At 39.0% G+C, this 20,864-nt stretch overlaps 1 protein-coding gene across 1 annotated transcript in view; it reads left to right on the top strand.

The window, feature by feature from the left end:
• WDR64 (WD repeat domain 64) overlaps positions 1-20,864 on the top strand; it is a 142,412-nt gene that overhangs the window by 32,290 nt on the left and 89,258 nt on the right. The window contains exons 5-8 of the mRNA XM_045981954.1: positions 764-793; positions 2,033-2,143; positions 5,019-5,233; positions 8,509-8,643. Of these exons, the coding sequence (XP_045837910.1) occupies positions 764-793; positions 2,033-2,143; positions 5,019-5,233; positions 8,509-8,643 (491 nt within the window). The remainder of the gene's footprint in view (positions 1-763; positions 794-2,032; positions 2,144-5,018; positions 5,234-8,508; positions 8,644-20,864) is intronic.

Here is a 20,864-nt window from a genome sequence, read left to right as displayed (position 1 = left end):
TCTACCTGCACGCTACCCAGGCATGAGAGTCATGCAGTAGATAACTTATCCAGTAAGAGAGGAAGCCCACTGGGTAGAATGTTTTTACGTCTCTCAGGAACCTGAGAGATAACTTCCAAATGAAGCCGTATTTTTCCCTGCACATCAAGCTGTATTCATACTGACCTAGTTAGCATCCTTTCAGACCACTCTTGCTGTTGCTGTTAGTATTATTTTGTATTCCCCCTTTTTGATATCCTATGCTGCTCGGAAAACTAAAGAATTTGAGGCAGTTTGCAAACAGGGAAAAAATCATTAGTACAGTGTACTCTAAGAGCACAGTTAACAGGCTTAAGGCAAGCCACAGAAGCACCAACTGTGGGGCTCTTGGGTGGCTCAGTGGGTTAAGCATCTGCCTTCTGTTCAGGTCATGATCCCAGGGTCCTGGGATCGAGCCTTGGGTCTGGCTCCCCACTGAGTGGGGACCCTGCTTCTCCCTCTCCTCCCAGCTCCTGTTCTCTCTCACCATCTCTGTCTCTCTCTTTCAAATAAATAAATAAAATCTTAAAAGAAAAGAAGAAGCACCAACCATGTCCAAAGTCAGCAGGGAATCATTCCACAGAGCCAGGTTTTTGAGGGAAAGGAGCAAAAGGAGGAAACTCACAGAAGGTAGAAATGACAAGTAAGATTAAACCATGGAGGTAATATGTTCTTTTAGAGCCAACCTTCTCAATTTTTATTATAGTGCCAACTAGCTTTCATTCTTCTCCTCCTTTGTTTATAGATGAAAGTCCAGACGAGCACCAATGTTACGGTAAGTACATGTTATAAACTCCTAATGAAGTCCGCTTTGGGACTGTGCTGACGGTCCCTCCATAACTAGTCACAATCTCAATGCAGGTCGAATAGGCTCTAAGAATAAGATGTCTTCACACTGTGAGTCTATGACTTGGATCCACACCAAACCTTGAGCAGCAGCAGATGACCCTCACCTCGCTTGCCGAAGTTAAATTTATTTCAGAGAAGCGCTTGGAGACATGACTCCCTGGAAGCTTCTATTTGAAAGTCTCTCCAAGGTTTTCCTGAGCGCCCCCTATTGAGGAATTAAAACAACAACAACAACAACAAAAAACCAACACTTTCCAAGTTGTGAGAACAACAAGGAAATGGCCAAGGGAAATAACTTGAAAACATTGTAAACTTGCAAATTGCAGGAAATACTTGAGTCCAATTTGGTAATTTACTTAATCCATATTGCTACTCGGAGAAGTGAACTTGCATTTGTGAACCTGTGACGAGTTGCCCTCAGAGTCCCGCCGTGGCTTTGTGAGAGGTGTGGGGACATGCTTGCCTTTCCGCCCTGCTTACAGGCGCTGAAGGCCCTGAACCACCCAGGAGGGCACCAGGCCACCTGGCAGACGAGTCTGCCTTCTCTCTGAGCCTCAGGGCCTTTGCTTCTAAGGCTGAAAGAAAGGTTGGAATCCCTAACGTAGGTCTGAAATGCGTGCCGCACTGTCGGGTGTACTGTAGGCCCTCGTAAACGGGGACTGTTGCTCTGGCCTTGCTGTGTGTCGTTGACATGACCGATCCTACCCATGCCAGCTGGGTGACTTCAGGCAACAAAAACAGAATCACCGGGCTCAACTCGGTTATTGACCGGATGATCACTAAGGTCTTTTCTAGCTAAAAGTTGTGTGCATGGGGACGGGGCCAGAGAAGTGACTTAATCTAGCCTCCCCCACGGCCCCGTGGAGAGGTGTTCTCCCGACAGTGAAGAGTGCACAAAGATGCCTGCTCTGCTGGTGTCTCTTTGCCTCCGAGGAGCTGTAACAGGCATGAGCTCCTTCCTCACTCGCCACCTGATGGTGCTGAGAAACTCAAGGGAAGTGTCAAAGGGCAAAAGATGAGAGCCTCTTCTCCAGACATCAGAGAAGAGACATTGCAAGGATCCCCTGCAAGGAGATGTAACTGACCTACTCTTTAGTAACCATGGCCTTGGGATAGACCAAAACATATTGCACCCCCCTCTCCCAATTCTGTATTTTCCCCTCAGGACACCTCCTGGATCACAGGATGTGATTACCTCTCACAGCTGAAGAGAATCGTCGCCACTACAGAAAGGACCATCATTGTCTGGGATTATAAAGCTCAAGGCAGTGGCCAGGTACCTTGCCAAGAGGAACCCTCCGAGTACTGACTTTTCTCTTCCCCTTTGCGAGGACGTGAGCAGTCGCTTCCTCTGCCCAGTGTCAGCTCCTCATCTGTGAAATGAGGTGGTTCAACTGATCCAGGCCATGATTAAACAAGTTCAGCATTAATATCCTGTGAGGCTCATTCAAAAAGCACACTCTTTCCATTTAGTACCTGTTTAATTTGGTGAAACTTGTTTTGTTTTTGAGAGAGAGAGAATTTCTTCCTTCTCTCATACCCTTCTCTGAATCCAGGTATTAACTTTTTGATTATGTTATCAAGTTCAGAAACTTTCCCTTCAGTTCGGCTTCATTTGCTAAGAAAATTTCTCAAAATCAGATGACTAATTCTGGCAAAATATCTAACGGGGCAGATGCCAGTGTTGTTCCTTCAGTGGCTGACATGTTACCACTTCAGTAATTTACAATATTTAGTGAGCCCTCGCAGACGTGTAGAAGTCATGAACAGGTTCCTTGCACCCATTAACGGGTTCCCTGCACCCACTATTAAAAGATGTCATGAAAAGGCATAACATCTATAGCAAACTATACAGCAAAAACAAACTAACAAACAAAAACAAGGGTACTAGATGTTCATGGAGAGGCAAGATTGTACAAAAATGCCCTCAGGGGGGCGCCTGGGTGGCTCAGTGGGTTAAGCCTCTGCCTTCGGCTCAGGTCATGATCTCAGGGTCCTGGGATCGAGCCCCGCATGGGGCTCTCTGCTCAGCGGGAAGCCTGCTTCCCTCTCTCTCTCTCTGCCTGCCTCTCTGCCTACTTGTGATCTCTGTCAAATAGATAAATAAATAAAATCTTAAAAAAAAATGCCCTCAGGAAGTGGCTGACTTCAGAGGACGAGGAGGATTAAGCAGTAATTAGCCTTCCTCTGTGCCTTGCTTGTCCCTAGGCTCAGTGAAAAACCAAACTTGTCATTCCTGTTCCCATTGTTGCAACCAGCGCGGGATGCCAGGATGACTGGAAAGAAGGCCGACTGTTGCCTCGCGTCCTTTATCATGGGATGTCACCGTCTCAAGGTCTGCAGCCTCTTCTCTGTCCCGCTCTCAGTCACTCTCGCTTTTCAGCCCCATGGAAGCCTCCAGTTCCTTGAGGCCATCCTCTTCCACCCTCCGTCCCCTTCCTCTCCCTCCTTTGCCTTCCTGCCTGCACCAGCTGGGCAGATCATCTGGCCTGAAGCCATCCCCACCTCCCACTCACTTAAATCCTTTGAAACTCCAGTCCTGGTGAGATGTGACAGCTTGTCTCTGCGCCCTCACGGAGGCTCAGCCCTCCTGGAGGAAGAAAAACATGAAGCCACCACCGTTCGGCATCACTGTAAATTCAGGGTCTGCAGATTCATCTGAGTACTCACTGGCTTCTGTCAACGTCTTTCTGGTCCTTGCCAAGTCACTTTCCCATCCCTGGCAATGTTGCAAAAGGGCGTTATTGTCCTCAGGCTCTCTCCCTCTCAGCAGATGTTCTTGTCCCTGTTTTCCTGAGAAATTTGAGTCTATGAAGCTTGTCCTCTTCCACATTCCCGCTCTCCCACCCACAGACTCAATGAGGACACCCTTTCTTTCTTCCTTCCTCTCTCTGGAGGCAAAATATCCTTGCATCCGCCATTCCCATTCCCTCCTGCCTCATGCAGGGCCAAGCTCTTCCCTTTTTATCTTTTTTGATATTCATCTCTCTTTCTGGGCTCCTCATGTCAGTCGCCTGTGAATATTTCTCTGGACCAGTTCATGCCAGATCAAAGGTCACCGTCCCAGACCCGGGGACCTACAGCGGCCTGTCCAGTCACTCGTTATCATAGCACCCTTGTTTATTTCCCCAGAGCACTTCCCACGATCCGAATGACATGCTGTTTTTATACCTGCATGCCTGCACTCGAATGGTAGTTTCGCCACGTCAGAAACTGGTCTTCTTTATCAGCATATGCCCCATGCCTAGAACAGCTCTTGGCACATTGTAGGTGCTCTGTGATTATTGGTTGAAAGACTGGATGACGCTCTAAATATGTTCAAATCTCACTCATTCTAGAGGAAACAAAACAAAAATTTTTTATTTTTTAAAAGATTTTATTTATGTATTTGACAGAGAATAGAGAGAACACAAGCAGGCAGAGAGGCAGGCAGAGGGAGACAGAGAAACAGGCTTCCCGCTGAGCAGGGAGCCCGACATGGGGCTCGATCCCAGGACCCTGGGACCGTGACCTGAGCTGAAGGCAGATGCTTAACCAACTGAGCCACCCAGGTGCCCCAAAACAAAAAAAAATTTTAAATACTGTTTTTTTCTATCTTACGTAGAGACTGAATTCTGGGAGAGCCCTGGCTGTACAGCTTAGTGAACCCAGTGCAATCGCCCAGAGGCAGCTTGACAGATGCTTGCTGAATATTTCTGGACAAACTTGGATGTTAGGATATGTGTTTCCTGATAACTTCTTGTGACATAATTGGGGTGTTAATACTTGATTTTCCTGGTTCCCATTCAGTTTTACATCAGCGGTCTCATAACAGCCGAACCTTCTTATGCTTCCCATTAGTATTGCCTTACAAATCCAAAAGAAGGATATTCACGGCAACCAAACAGAAAATCTCATTAATGTATTGAGCCCGAGGTACCTCACCTTTTCCCCCAAAAAGTACCCAAAGCACAATGTTGGGCTCACAGTGAATGTTCATTAACTTTTACTTGGTTAACTTTTTTTCTTTTTCAAATTTCTTTAACACAATGCGAATATCTAAAATTAAAAATATCAGAAAGTAAGACTTTCATCAAATCATAGGGCAGTGATTAATATGTGGACATTTAGAGCAATGTAATAACTCACTGAAAGCATTCTTCTGCTTCTAGGAAAACTATTTTGTCATAAAGCCCATGGATCACTGCCTTCTTTGTGTGTGTGTCGTGTCTCTGCCCAACCAGCTCTGCAGAGACGACATCCTCTTGGGGGATGATGGTGGTTTCGTGAACAAATTCACAGTAAACAGTGATGACTTTGGACTAAAGCAGGCAAAATCCAAGAAAAAACTACAAAGCCAAGTCTTAGACTCAAAGAACTTTAAAAGGTAAGGGTATCACACGGGCAGTTGAATTTTTCTGATACAGATAGTGTTCAAGTATTTGTATAGTGAACGCAATGTACCAGACCCTGTGGCAGAGATCTGAAATAAGCCGAACAAGAAACTCTTCTTACCTCAAGGAACTTCCAGCATAACTGGGAAGAGAGAGAGGAGAATTAGCCACTGGATTCCAATTGTAAGTGTTATTGACAATTAAAGTCTATAGGTACTTGAGCGAATGAAAGTGTGTAAGTTAAATGAAAAAAAATTAAATCATGAAAAACTGTTAAATATATATATGACTATTTGATAGCACTTGAACATGGAAAAAGATCCTCAATGTAAAAGCAATGAATACAGAATTCAAAGAAAAAATTGGGTAGATGTGAAAAAAAAAAAATCAAAATTTCTGGACATCAGAAGATAACATTTTATAAGTAAATAACAAACTAAAGGGGCACCTGGGTGGCTCAGTCAGTTCAGCGTCTAACTTAATTTGGGCTCAGGTGATGATCTCACGGTCCTGGTATCGAGCCCCACGTAAGGTTCCGTGCCCAGCAATGAGTCTGTCTGAGGACTCTCTCTCCCTCTGCCCCTTCCCCCCACTCACACTCTCTCTTTCTCTCTCTAAAATAAATAAATCTTAAAAAGGTAAATAACAGGGGCGCCTGGGTGGCTCAGTGGGTTAGGCCTCTGCCTTCGGCTCGGGTCATGATCTCGGGGTCTTGGGATCGAGCCCCGCATCGGGCTCTCTGCTCAGCAGGGAGCCTGCTTCCCCCCTCTCTCTCTGTCTGCCTCTCTGCCTACTTGTGATATCTGTCAAATAAATAAATAAAATCTTTAAAAAAAAAAGGTAAATAACAAACTGGGATAAATATATTAAATATGAGAAACAATGGGTTAATACTCGTTAATAGTTTTGGCAGTTCAATTAGAAAATAACCGTTCCCCAAGAAAAATGGGCAAAGACTGTGAACAGATAATTTATGCACAGGCACACATAGTGCAAAGAGTCAATAAATATTTCAAAGTGATGATCAGGTAAAAATGCTTACAATTATCTCCAAATGATGAGATTATAGGTGATTTTTTTTGTTGTCTCTATAATTGGACCATCTTTTACATTTTTACAGTAACTATATATTACTTTTATTAGCAGAGGAACAAAGAAGTACTCTTAATCAAAGAAGTACAACTTAAAATCAGATAAAATTTCTCATTTCTAACAATGAAAATGGGGTAGGGATTGAAAATGGGGTAGATTCTGTAAATGGGCAGTCTCACAGACTATCAGTGGTGGAAGTATGAGCTTGATCCCTTTCAGGAGAACAGTCTGGGAGATGCATCGAGTGTCTTAATAAACCTTTCTATATTAGGACCCAGGATCCCCATGCGTTTAAAAATATAAGTATGGTTATCACAGCAGTGTTTCTAATAGTGAAGTCTCTAGTGTCTGACAAAGGAGGAATAATTAATTTAAACGATTAATCATTTACATAAATAATCAGATGTACACATGTATAACAAAATGTTATATAGTTTCCACAAATATGTTTACATATTTTGTAAATATGTCCATATAAATATAATACATTTATATGTAAAATAAATTTTTTTGTCAGACACCTTTTTTGGTTGGATATTTAAAATACCAAGAGTGGGGGCACCTGGGTGGCTCAGTGGGTTAAGCCTCTGCCTTCCGCTCAGGTCCTGGAGTCGAGCCACACATCAGGCTCTCTGCTCAGTGGACAGCCTGCTTCTCTCTCTCCCTCTGCCTGACGCTCCCCCTGCTTGTGCTCTCTTTCTGTCAAATTAAAAAAAAAAAAAAAAGCTTTTAAGTGCCAATGGCATTCAGTAAATCATAGTATAACCATATTAGGGAATGCCATGCACTCCCATTTAATAATGTTTTGAAATATATTTAATACATGGAAAATGTTCATGATATAATATTAAGTAAAAAAAATTTAACTTTTCTATGTACCCAGTATACACTATTAAGCACTTCATTCCAATTACGACAGGCTCTTGAATAGAAGCTGAGACATGAATTTTCTTTCTGAGATTTTTGTCACCTGTCAGAAAATTCCATGGCCTCTTTTCCATCCCTGTTTCCATTAGCTGGATATGTTCGAAATCAGACAGGGGATCTGAGGAGTCTGAGGAATCTGGGTACAGCTACATGAATGCTCATTTGCACTCTTCTTTTGGGTGATTATTTACATGTAGATGATTTAATCATGTAGCGATCTTCATGTACATGATTTAAATTATTCAAGACCGAAGTGTATAGGTGGGCTGAGTGGGGAGGCATGTTCTCACACCAACAGATTCTCAAACTAACAAAATGAAAAGTATTAAGGCCAAAGGGGTAATTAAGCTCTGCAGCTATCATTAATGTTTTCCTGCAGTTGATATTCACATAATTCATTCATTTTAAATGGGTGGGGGTAAGGGAATGGGTAGAAAACACCAGTATGCAAAATGTTGTACAAATTAAAGAAAGAAGTAGCCAGTACCAAACTCCAAATTAAACACAGTCTGGCATGGAGGAAGAAATCTCTCTACTCTGTTTAATCCCATATTGTCGAACATTCCTGCCTTGAGTTCTAAACACCTCTACTCCTCAACCCGAATCTCAGGAACTTGGGAACAAGAATTTTACCTTAGTCCTCCTTATGTCCTTTTGTCTGGGATACAGTAGGCACTCAATAAGCATTGTGAATGCGGATACAAATGCACCATAAAACATGAGTAAATATAACAGGAAGACGGTTTCCTCCAGGTTAAGACAAGAATTCTACCATGAAAGTTTTGCTCCCTAATGCTAAGCCTGTCACTGAAATGTCCTGTGCTCAGATGAGCGAGGCTTTGGAGAGACGAATACAACTGTCCCAGCCTCAGCTTCACCGGTGACCGGGAACTACAGATTTCCCCAGTTTTCTAGTTCCGAAAGTATTCATGGAAAATATGAACATGAATTGACTCATCCAAAACAAAATGAAACACAGTCCTTTTGGATGACCGGAATTTCTCACATCTCTGTAAAGGGAGGATAATAGTGCCCGTATTAGACAGAGATGCTTCTAAGTTATTTCTTTAATTCTGAATCTACAGCTCGGTATTTGATTTGATAAATATATTTTTATTTTTCGAGTTTAAATATGCTAGATGATAAGTAGTTAAACGGTTATGAGTGGTATCATGCACACGATGGTGTTCCATGTGCAAGCTTGTGTGTGTGTCTAACATAACCCCTCCCTTTTTTCTTCTCATTGCAGTGTTAAAAGGAAGCTTCATAATGACTGGGTGATGAAAATTAGATACATTACACCCCTGAGTTGCTTTGGGTCCTGCTCCTTAGACAGTGTTCATTCACTGGTTTTGGAATCCTTGAAGAGACTTGAGGATAATTTGTAAGTACAATAGTTTGTATACATGAACTTTCTGTGACTTCAGACTTTTTACAAGTACTAAGACCAGGACAGCCCTGGAGTTTTCAAACTAGTTTTTAGAAATGTCAGGTGTTAATGATTCCATGTACTTGACAAGATTAATTACCTTTTTAGGAAGTCATGGATGTTACTCGTGCAAATTGGAATATGATGTGTCCTCCTGGCAACAGTTTTGCTCATCTATTGTTTATTGCCACAGTCTATTGGAATAAATCAATACAGGTGCATTTATAACCATATTGTTATAGTTCTGTGGGTAAGACTCATTCCTACATGTCAACCGGCTAACCTGTGGGTGTCTGTAGCAAAAACATCATGTTTCATGGGTAATAAAGACGTGAAATGGCTTTCTTATAGACAGGTGCATTTGAAGAGTATGTAGTCTTATTTTTAATCTGGTTAAATATTTATTGATAACTATTCATATGTACTAATTATATAATATAACCATAACTATATAGTACCTATGTGTTAATAATTATATTTACATATGATAACTATAAAACAGATGCTATACCTCAATTTTCAGTTTTAAAAATGCGTTAAGTTATATGCTACAACATGGATAGACCTCAAAACATGATATTAACTGATAGAAGCCAGACACAAAAGATTGAACATTCAATGATCCATTTATATCAAATGTCCAGAAAAGGCAAATTTATAGAGATAGAAAGTAGATTAGTGGATGCCAGGAGGTGGTGGTAAGAGAAGGGATCTGAAGTAGAAACAGGGAAACTTTTTGGGATATTGAAATTGTTCCAAAACTTACTGTGGTGATTGTTATACAACCGTATAAATTTACTAAAAATAACTGAATTGTACATTTACAAATTGGTGAATTTTGTGTTATATAAGTTATACCTCAACAAAACTGTGTTAAAAAATGCATAGAGACTTCTAGTTTCCAGTCTAGCATGTGGAGTTTGAAAGTCATCACTTGGCCCTAACAGCTGGTGAAAAAGACAAAACTAAAAAATCAACAGCTCTTCTTAAATCCTTCTTAAATCCTTAAAGAAGTGAAGTCACAGATCAAACTGCTGTCCTCAAATTTGGAGAGACAGACAGGCGTATACTAAGAATCACAACTTACCAGAGCAGAAATCCATAAACATATACCTCTGGGAAACCAATATATTGTGATAGGAAAACCTAAACTGTGATTGACAAATCACTGGGGGCTCAACATAGAAAAGTCCGGGAGTTGAAAACTCCAGGGACCTAGTTAAAGGGGTTCCCCATACTTTTGTGAATATTGGAAACTCCTCTCCTGCTTCTGACGGGGAAGAGGAAAATGCACCAATTCAAGCACACCCAAACATTCTGTTCCTAACAAAGTCTGTCCTCAAGCAAAACCATCTTACCAGATCCTAAACTATTGGGGTTTTATCAAAGACTAAATGCCCTTGGAGAAGGAAATAACTCTAGCTTTCACATAGGAGAACCGAAATACCAAATCCAGTCCACTCTAGTCAACCTGACTCACTTAAGGAAGGGAGGCTGCAAAACCATTGTGAAGTTCACAGTTCAGGGACATGGGCTCACCCAAAGACTGAGACCTAATCAAAGGACTGTAGACCACTTTTGTTTCATCCCACCCATCTTACAATCTCATTATTAAATGCCTATTTGCAGCAGTTCCTTTTACACAATAGATTATGTCCCGCTATCAAAAAAAAAAAAAAATGTACAAGGCATACCAAAACGCAAAAACAGTTCGAAGATATAGAGCAAGCATCTAATTAAACTCAGTTGTAGCAGGGATATTGAAATCAGAAGACTAAGAGGTAAAATAACTATGAGTAATATGGTAAGGGCGCTAATGGATAAAGTAGACACCATGCCAAAACAAAACAAAAGAAAAAAAGATAGGTAATGTAAACAGAGGGATAGAAATTTTAATAAAGAATCAAAAAGAAATGCTAGAGATAAAAAAAAAGAAAGAAAGAATGCCTTTGCTTGGATCAAAAGTAGACTGACATGCATGTGGAAAGAATCTCTGGACTTCAGAATATGTCAATACTTGTTTCAAAAATGGTAAATTTAAAAAAAAAGGAGAAAGAAGACTGAAAAAATGGAACAGAATATCCAAGAACTATGGAACAAATACAAGAGTTATATACATAATGGGAACTCCAGGAGAATAAAGAGAAAAAGGAAAAGAAGAAATATTTGAAGCAATGGTGACTGGGAATTTCCCCAAATTAATGTCAGATACAAAACCACGTATCTATTAAGCTCAGAGGACACCACACAGGATAAATGCAAAAACAAAAATTATACTTAGGAATATCATATCCAAACTGTAGAAAATTAAAGATGAAGAAAAAAATCTTAAAAGAAATCAGAGGGGAAAAAATTATATCCAACTTCTCTTTAGAAACCAAGCAAGGAAGACAAAAGTAAAATATTTAAAGTGTTGAGAGAAAAATTATGCCAAAACAATTTTTTCTCTGCAAAACTACCTTTTCAAAGTAAAGGATAGATAAAGACTTTTTCAGATGAAAAAAATTGAGTGAATTTGTTGTCAGTGGGCTTGCCTTCCAAGAAATGTTAAAAGAAGTTCTTCAGAGAGAAGAAAAATAATGTAGCTGAGAAACTCAGATCCACATTAAAAAAAAGGAAGAGCATTACTGAGGAAATAAGTAAAAGCAAAATAAAAACATTTATTTTCTTACTCTTAATTGATCTAACAGATAACAGTGTGTTCAAAATAATGCCAAAAATGTGTTGATATATATATGTATATATATGATCAAGGAATATATAACAGCACTCAGGGAAATTTATAACATTGGCTACATATACAGAGAAGAAGAAAGACATGGGGCTCCTTGGTGGCTTCAGTTGGTTAAGCATCTGCTTTCAGCTCAGGTCATGATCCCAGGGTTTTGGGATCGAGCCCTGCCTTGGGTTCCTTGCTCAGCTCTCCCTCTGCTCCTCCCCCCAAGTTGGGCATGCTTATTCTCTCCTCAAATAAGTAAATAAAATCTTTAAAAAGAAGAAGAAGGAGGAGAAGGAGAAGGAAAAGGAGAAGGAGAAGAAGAAGAAGAAGAAAAGGAAGAAGGGAGGTAGGTCTGAAATCAATAATCTAAGCTTCCATCTTTGGAAACAGAAAAAGAGAAATTGTACAAAGTAAGCAGAAAAATAATAATAAAAATTACAACAGAAATCAATAAAATTTTAAAAAGGAAATCAGTAGAGAAAATCAATAGAACCAAAAGCTGTTTCTTTGAAAAGATCAATAAAATTGATAAGCCTGTAATACCCAGGCTAAGGAGAAAACAGAAGACACAAATTGTTACTATCAGAAATAAAGTAATATCACCACAAATCCTATAGACATTAAAAAGATAAAGGAATATTATGAGCAAGTCTATACCCACAAATTTTTTAAATGTATGATTTATTTTCTTCTCTTACTTTTTTTTCCCTTTTGTTTAAGTAGTCTCCATGCCCAGAGTGGAGCTCAACACAAGGCTTGAACTCACAACCCTGAGATCAAGACCTGACCTGAGATCAAGAGTTAGACACTTAAACAGCTGAACCACTCAGGTGTCCCTATGCCCACAAATTTGACAATCTAGGTGCAATGGACCAATTCCTTGAAAGATACAATTTGCCAAAACTCACACAAGAAGACAGGTAATCTAAGTAGGTGTATATTTGTTAATGAACTTGAATTAATAATAAAAAAAACCCCTCTAAAACAAAAAGCATCAGGCCCAGATGGATTTAATGGTGAATTCTACCACACACTTAAGGAAGAAGTTATACCAATTCTCTACAGTCTCCTCCAGATAATAGAAGCAGAGGAAAACTTCCTTACCCATTCAGTGAGGCCAGTATTACCCTAACACCAAACCAGATAAAGACATTATAAACAAAGAAAACTACAGACCAATATTTCTTTAGAGCACAGATGCAAAAATCTTCAACAAATAATAGCAAATTGAATTTAATAAGATACAAAAAAAGTATACACCATGACCAGATATGCAAGGCTGGTTCAACATTTGAAAATTATTTAATGTAATCCATCATATCAACAGCCCAAGAAGAAAAATCACATGATCACATGGTGCAAAAAAAGCATTTGACAAAAATCTCTCTATTCATGATAAAATCTGTAAATCAAGACACAGACCTTATATTCTCTCTCTCTCTCTCTCTCACACACACACACACACCCCTCAAAATGGATCAGAGATGTAAATGTAAAACACAAAACTATAAAACTCCTAGAATAAAATCTAAATAGGAACTTTATAGCTATAGTACCAAAGCATAATCCATGAAAGGAATGGATGATAAGCTAGACTTCATTAACATTAAAAACTTAGGCTCTGCAAAAACACGTCAAAAAAACAACAAAAGCCACAGACTAGGAGAAAATATTTGCAAAAGGTGTATCTGATAAAAGGACTCTTACCCAGAACATACCAAGAATTCTTAAAACTCAACAATAAGAAAACAAACAACCTAATTTTAAAAAACAGGTCAAGAGATCTGAAGAGACACCTCACCAAAGAAGGCATACAAATGTCAGTAAGCACATGAAAAGACATTCCACACCATAAGTCATTAGAGAAAGGCAAGCTGAAGCCACAAGAAATATGGCAAATCCATAGGTAACACCATACTCATTGAAAGCTAAAAGCTTTTCCTCTAGGATGAGGAACAAGACAAAGATGTACACTTTTGCCACTTTTATTTGACATCGTATTTGAAGTCCTATCCAGAGCAAGTAAGAAGAAAAAGAAATAAAAGGTATTCAAATTGGAGAGAAAGAAGTAAAACTGTCACTATTTCCAGATGACGTGATATTACATATAGAAAGTCCTGAAGACTCCAATAGAAAGCTGTTAAAACTAATAAGTTAATTCAGTAAATTAATTCATAAATTGTTCAGTAATTCAGGACACAAAATCAAATACACAAATATGCAAAATATACACAAATATACAAGAATTAGTTGTGTTCTACACAATGATAATGAACTATTGGAAGGAGAAATTAAGAAAATAATCCCATTTACAATTGCATCAAAAATAATACGAATTAGCTATTAATTTCACCAAGGAGATGGAAGACTGAATACTGTAAGACATTAATGAAAGAAATTGAAGAAGATGCATATAAATGGAAAAGATATTCCATGCTCATGGATTGGAGGAATTAATATTGTCACAATGTCCATACTACCCAAAGCAATGTACAGGTTCAATGCAATCCTTATCAAAATTCCTACGGTATTTTTTCACAGAAATAGAAGAAACAATTCTAAAATTTGGACGGAACTGCAAACAGCCCCAAATAGACAAAGCAGTCTTGAGAAAGGGTAACAAAGCTGGAGGCGTTATGCTGTCTGATTTCAAACTGTATTGCAAAATTATAGTAATCAAAATGGTATGGCATAGGTCTAAAAACAGACATATAGATCAATGGGACAGAATAGAAATCCCAGAAATAAACTCACAATATATGATCAATTAATTACAACCAAGAAGCCAAGAATACACAATGGGAAAAGACAGTGTCTTCAATAAATGGTGTTGGGAAAACTGTACCCCTAACTCACACCACACACAAAAATTAACTCAAAATGGATTAAAGACTTGAATGTAAGAACTAAAGCCATAAAACTCCTAGTGTAAAACTTAAGTGGGAAGATCCTTGACATTGATCTTTGCTGTGGCATTTTGAATCTGACACCAAGAGCAAAGCAACAAAGGTAAAAGTAAACAAGCGAGACTACACCAAACTAAAAAGCTCGATGCAGCAAAAGAAATCAGCAGCAAAATGAAAAGACCACCTACCGAATGGGAGAAAATATTTGCAAACTATACATCTGATAAGGGGTTAATATCCAAGTGTGTGTGTGTGTGTGTAACTCATACTACTCAAAAGCAAAAAATCGAATTAAAAAATGGACAGAAGTTCTGAATAGAATTTTTTTTTCAAAGAAAACATACAGATGGCCAAAAGGTACGTGAAAAGCTGTTCAACATCAGAGAAATGCAAATCAAAACCACAGTGAGATATCACCTCACACCTGTTGGAATGGCTAAAGGCATCAGCATTTTCATGGAACTGGAACATATAATCCTAAAATTTGTATGGAACCAGAAAAGGAATAGCCAAAGGAATGTTGAAAAAGAAAACCCGAGCTGCAGGCATCACAATTCTGGACTTCAAGCTCTATTACAAAGCTGTAATCATCAAGACACTATGGTACTGGAACAAAACCAGACAAATAGATCAAAGGAACAGAACAGAGACCCCAGAAATGGACCCTCAACGCTATGGTCAGCCGATCTTCAGCAAAGCAGGAAAGAATTTAACCGATGGAAAAAAGATGGTGTCTTCGAAAATGATGTTGGGAAAATTGGACAATCACATGCAGAAGAATGAAACTGGACCATTTTCTTACACCATACACAAAAATAAACTCAAAATGGATGAAAGACCTCAGTGTGAGACACGAATGCATCAAAATCCTAGGGAAGAACAGGGGCAGCAACCTCCTTGACCTTGGCCACAGCAACGTCTCGCTACATATGTCTCCAAAGACAAGGGAAACAAAAGCAAAAAGGTACTGTTGGGACTTCATGAAAATAAAAGCTTCTTTACAGTAAAGAAAATAATCAACAAAACTAAAAGGCAACCTATGGGAATGGGAGGAGATATATGAAAATGTCTTATCAGTTAAAGGGCTAGTATCCAAAATCTATAAAGACTTATTGAACTCAACATCCATAAAACAAAGAACCCAATCAAGAAATGGGCAGAAGATGTGAATAGACATTTCTCCAAAGAAGACATACAAATGGCCAACAGACACATGAAAAAATGCTCCACATCACTCAGCATCAAGGAAATACAAATCAAAACTGCAGTGAGATACCACCTCACATCAGTCAGAATGGCTAAAATTAACAAATCAGGAAACAACAAATGCTGGCCAGGATGCTGAGAAAGGGGAACCCTCTTGCACATTCTCACAAATGCAAACTGGTGCAGCTTCTTTGGAAAACAGTATGGAGATTCCTCAAAAAGTTAAAAATAGAGCTACCTTACAACCCAGCAATTGCACTACTAGGTATTTAACCAAAGGATAAAAACATAATGATTCACAGGAGTACGTGCACCCCAATGTTTAAAGCAGCAATGTCCACAGTAACCAAACTATGGAAAGAGCCCAGATGTCCATCGACAGATGAATGGATAATGTGTCTACACACACACACGTGCACACACACGCACAGAGGAATATTACTCAACCATGAAAAAAATGAAATCTTGCCATTTGAAATGACATGGAAGGAACTAGAAGGTATTATCTAAGCAAAATAAGTCAATGAGAGAAAGATAAATACCATGTGATTTCACTCATATGTGGGATTTAAGAAACAGAACAGATGAACATAAGGGAAGGGAAGGAAAAATAAAACAAGATGAAAGTTGAAAGGAAGACAAACCATAAGAGACACTGAACTCTAGGAAGCAAACTGAGGGTTGATGGAAGGGAAGTGGGTGAGTGGAAGGAATAATTGGGTGATGGCCATTAGGAAAACAGTACAGAAGTTCCTCAGAAAATTAAAAATACAACTACCATATGATGCAGTGATTCCATTTCTGGGTATTTATCTGGAGAATATAAAACATGAATTCAAAAAGATATATGGACCCCACATTTATTACAGTATTATTTACAATAGCCAAAATATGGAAACAAAGTACCTGACCACTGATGGATGAAAGGATAAAGAAAATTGGTACATATGTAGAATGCAATATTACTCAGCCACAGAAAAAAGAATGAAATCTTGCCATTTTTTGACAACCTGGATGAATCTGGAAGCTTCTATCAAGTGAAATAAGTCAGACACAGAGAGACAAATCCTGAATGGTATCACTTACATGAGGGATCCAAAAAAAAAAAAAAAATCAAGCTCATGAAAACTAAGAGTAAGAAAAGTGGATGCCAGGGGCTTGGGTGTTGGGGAAATAGGGAAAAGTTGGAAAAATGTATAAACTTTCACTTATCTGAGGATCTAGTGTGTAACATGGTGACTGTAGTAGATAACACTATATTGTACAACTGAAATTTACTGAGAGTAGAACTTAAATAATTCTCAGAAGAAAGAAAGAAAAGAAGGAAGGAGAAAGAGGAAATGGAAGGTAGGAAGGAGGGAGGGAGGAAGGAAGGAAGGGAGGGAAGGTGGAAGACAGGGAGGGACAAAAGGAGGAAAGGAAAGAAAGAAAGAGGGGCATCGGAGCGGTTCAGCCAGTTAAGTGTGGGACTCTTGATTTTGGCTCAGGTCATGATCTCAGGATCATGTTGAGATTTTCTCTCTCTCCCTCTACCCATTCCCCGCCCTCTATCTCTCTCAAAATAAAAAAAGAAAGAGATAAAAAGAGAGGAAGAAAAAAAGAAAAAGGTAAATATGTGAGCTCGATGGAGGGGGAATTCTTTTCATGGTATATTCATACACCAGATCCAAAAAACCCGAAAAGATGATAACAGAACAAAACACTAAGGGTCAAGCCTTAAAACTATAAAACCCTTCCTTGATGATTTAATTCCATTCTTAAAAATTCGATAAAATTCAATTTCCTTGATTGTAATTTTTTTTTAATGAAGTTCAGCCTTTCTATCTTAAGAGTTGGTGAGTTGCAATGACATTGCATCATAGCTGGAGGATTTGGGTTCAACTAAAAGGCGGCTGGGAAAAGTGGTGAATAGTCTGTTTGTCCTACTAACAACGCACAGATGATCCCAGATCCTTCCTATTGAGTTCTTCTTCTTCTAATTTTTTTTTTTTTTAAGAGAGACAGAGGGAAAGAGAGAGTGTGTGCAAGCTGGGGGTGAGGGGCAGAAGGAGAGGGAGAGAGAGAATCCCAACCAGCAAGCAGGCTCCATGCCCAGTGTGGAGCCCCACACAGGGCTCGATCTCCCGACCCCGAGATCATGACCTGAGCCAAAAGCAAGAGGCAGTGGCTCAGACGACTGAGCCACCCAGGCGCCCCTCTACTGAGTTTTTAAATGAAATTCACAAAAGTGAGAGGAAAAGGGAGCCTCCACACATACAGAGCTAGAATTTCTTTAAATTCCAAGATTTTCAATTTAAGAAACAGACTAACAAAATTAGAAATTTTATGAAAGAAAAGAGTATCACATCTCTAAAATGACTGACTGCCCTATATTTTCTTGAAAGTTAGCGTCTTCATGAAAGACACATATTTCCCCCTCATTTAGAGAAAGATAAAAATGTTTATCTTGATGTATAACATATTGCACTGAGAAAATGAAGTAAAAACTTTTCACAGCACATTGAAAACAGTTTCATTTCTTAACATCAGATCTGATTCCACAAACATCATTTCTATGGCATAATTAATTTTCATTTAGTTTCTGTAACATATTTAACTACTAGTGATTATACTCTGGCATTTTTAAGGAGTGCATTTCTGAAACATTTAATTAAGAGATAGATGCAACTTAATTTCTAATTGATTTGTATTAAGTTGGCAATTTATAATACATTCATACCCATAAAGAAGCTTTTGGGAAACCATATGATATATGATATCATATACGTACGATATGCCCTGTGGCCCCTATGAAAGATGTATATTCTAATCCAACATCCAGAGAAAGGATTGTCATCTCCAAGATACACAAATCTACAGGCATGATTTTACCAGCCCAAATATTCCCTGTACATTCACCAGGGTAATTCTAACAGTCACATGGTAACTGGAAAACTATACATAGGTCATGTACTTTAGCCTTTAATCCAGAAGTGTATCAGTAATTCAATGAAAATTTTTAAAAGATTTTTATTTATTTATTTGACAGAGACACAGAGAGAGAGCGAACACAAGCAGGGGGAGTGGGAGAGGGAGAAGCAGACTTCCCGCAGAGCAGGGAGCCCAATGCCGGGTTCGATGCAGGTGCTGTTTTCATGACCTGAGCCAAAGGCAGACACTTAATGACTGAGCCACCTGGGTGCCCTGATTCAGCAAATATTTACTAAGTCACTATGTGTTAAGCACCGTGGACAATACAATATTTTTAAGGCTTGACCCCTGCCTTTAAGTACTTGAAATCTAAGTGAGAAGACAAGAAATACAGCCATAATCCCAATGGCATGCTGGAGTCAGCTCATATCAGCTTATGAGAGCTGATTGCTAAGATTTCAAGAAATTTGACAAACTTATTGAATACTACCACCTTTTAAAAATGTAATTTTATGAGCTAACAATTTCATTATATGAAAACCAAAAACAGTAAATACTTAAAACTCATCACTTTTTATTTTACTACATTTTACTGTTATGTATGTTCTTGAGGATTTTATGACCTTAGGGACATAGGACTATTATCTAATGGTGTTCAACCATGTAACTTTTCCCAACCCCAAGTTCAGCGGTGTTGTCTTGCTAGTTTGAAATTAACCATAAGAATACTTATACCATGGAAAACAGCAAATGTTATAAACCAATGACCTCCCTGAGCCCCACTTCCCTGGCCCTTGCTCAATATTAAACATTTACTGGCACACAACTGGTCAGTAAGATAGGATAATTCACACTGCAAGCAGATCATGTTAAATTTCAGTTGAATGGGGGCGCCTGGGTGGCTCAGTGGGTTAAGCCGCTGCCTTCGGCTCAGGTCATGATCCCAGGGTCCTGGGATCGAGTCCCGCATCGGGCTCTCTGCTCAGCAGGAAGCCTGCTTCCCTCTCTCTCTCTCTGCCTGCCTCTCTATCTACTTGTGATTTCTCTCTGTCAAATAAATAAATAAAAAATAAATAAAAATAAAATAAATATAAATAAAATAAAATAAAAATAAATAAAATTAAAAAATAAATATAAATAAAAATAAAAAATAAAAAATTTCAGTTGAATGGCTTATGATTATTGGCATCATAGGGGCTCAGAAAAAGGAGTAATAAATGATAGTATTCTAGCAAGCCTTAGAGAGAAGAATACGTCTTTTATAGAGGATTATGATAATAAATTTGGCAAAGATATTATTAAACAAGAAAGGTTGTGGCCGCTAATAATAAGCATGCCAAGTTAGCTTCTGAATGAATTAAGGGACTTATTTCTTCTTAAAGACTGTCTTTACGTTGATGTGTTTAGCTGTGTATTGGCAATCTCACATTGCAAAATAGAAATCAACACATTGTTCTGAAGAAGACTGACAAGCATCTAGAAGTTTTGTCTTCCGAAAACCCAATATCCCTCCCTGGCCACTGTGTCTTACATTTCTGGCTCTTGAAGTCTCTCCCTATGCCTTCTCAATGGCCTCAGTGAGGTCTGTAACCCTTCATCTCCCCCATTAGCTCCAATTTCCTCAGCTCCCTCCTTGACTTCCTTCTCTCCCTCCCTACCTGGAGCCGAGACTCATCAGCAGAGCTCATATCTCACCAACATTCTTTTGTGCTATGCATCCCCTTCTGCCACGCACCAGTCAGCAGAATCCCAACCCTTCTGTTCAACAGAGCCCTTTGTCCTGCCTCCCAGACCTTTGTGTCCTCATTTCTCCCTGTTTGGTCCCCTCAGACTATTCCCAGCTTCCGCTCTGCTTACTCTCCACAGATGTCCCATCCTACATGTCCACAAAACCCTGAGGCCTTGAGAATAATTCCCAGCGCCCAAATCGTTTGGAATCTTCTATATCCACACCTATCCTTGATCTTTTCTTTTTGTTTTAGAGGTTGAGACATCAAATATTTCATCATTGGCCTTGCATTTTTTAAACTTCTTCTGGAGGATCTTGCTAATCTCAGTTTCTCCCACTCTCTCATTTCCACCTACAGTACTCAAGTCTCTTCTAATGTGATTAATGTTTTGCTTAACATATAATCTCCTTTGAACTATTATACTATACCTCTTCCAGAAAAAGTACTCTTCATTCACTATCTCCACTACTTTGACATTACTTGTTCTCTCTATAATCCTCTCTCATATAACCTTTCCCCATCCTACTCTGTGGAAGAGACTCTCGAGTTGGCCAATGTCTACACTGTATAACTGAGAGACACTGAACGTGTCAGATAACCTCAGGACATTCAGCATTACTCATCTTACTCAGTAAAACTCTATTCTCTTGTCTTTGGGAAAGCCAGAGTTTTCTCCTGGTATCTTACTATTCCTTTTCTTTATGA

Source organism: Meles meles, chromosome 17 (assembly GCF_922984935.1).
Source record: "Meles meles chromosome 17, mMelMel3.1 paternal haplotype, whole genome shotgun sequence".
Taxonomy (NCBI): Eukaryota; Metazoa; Chordata; class Mammalia; order Carnivora; family Mustelidae; genus Meles; species Meles meles.
This window is presented reverse-complemented; position numbering and strand designations above follow the sequence as displayed.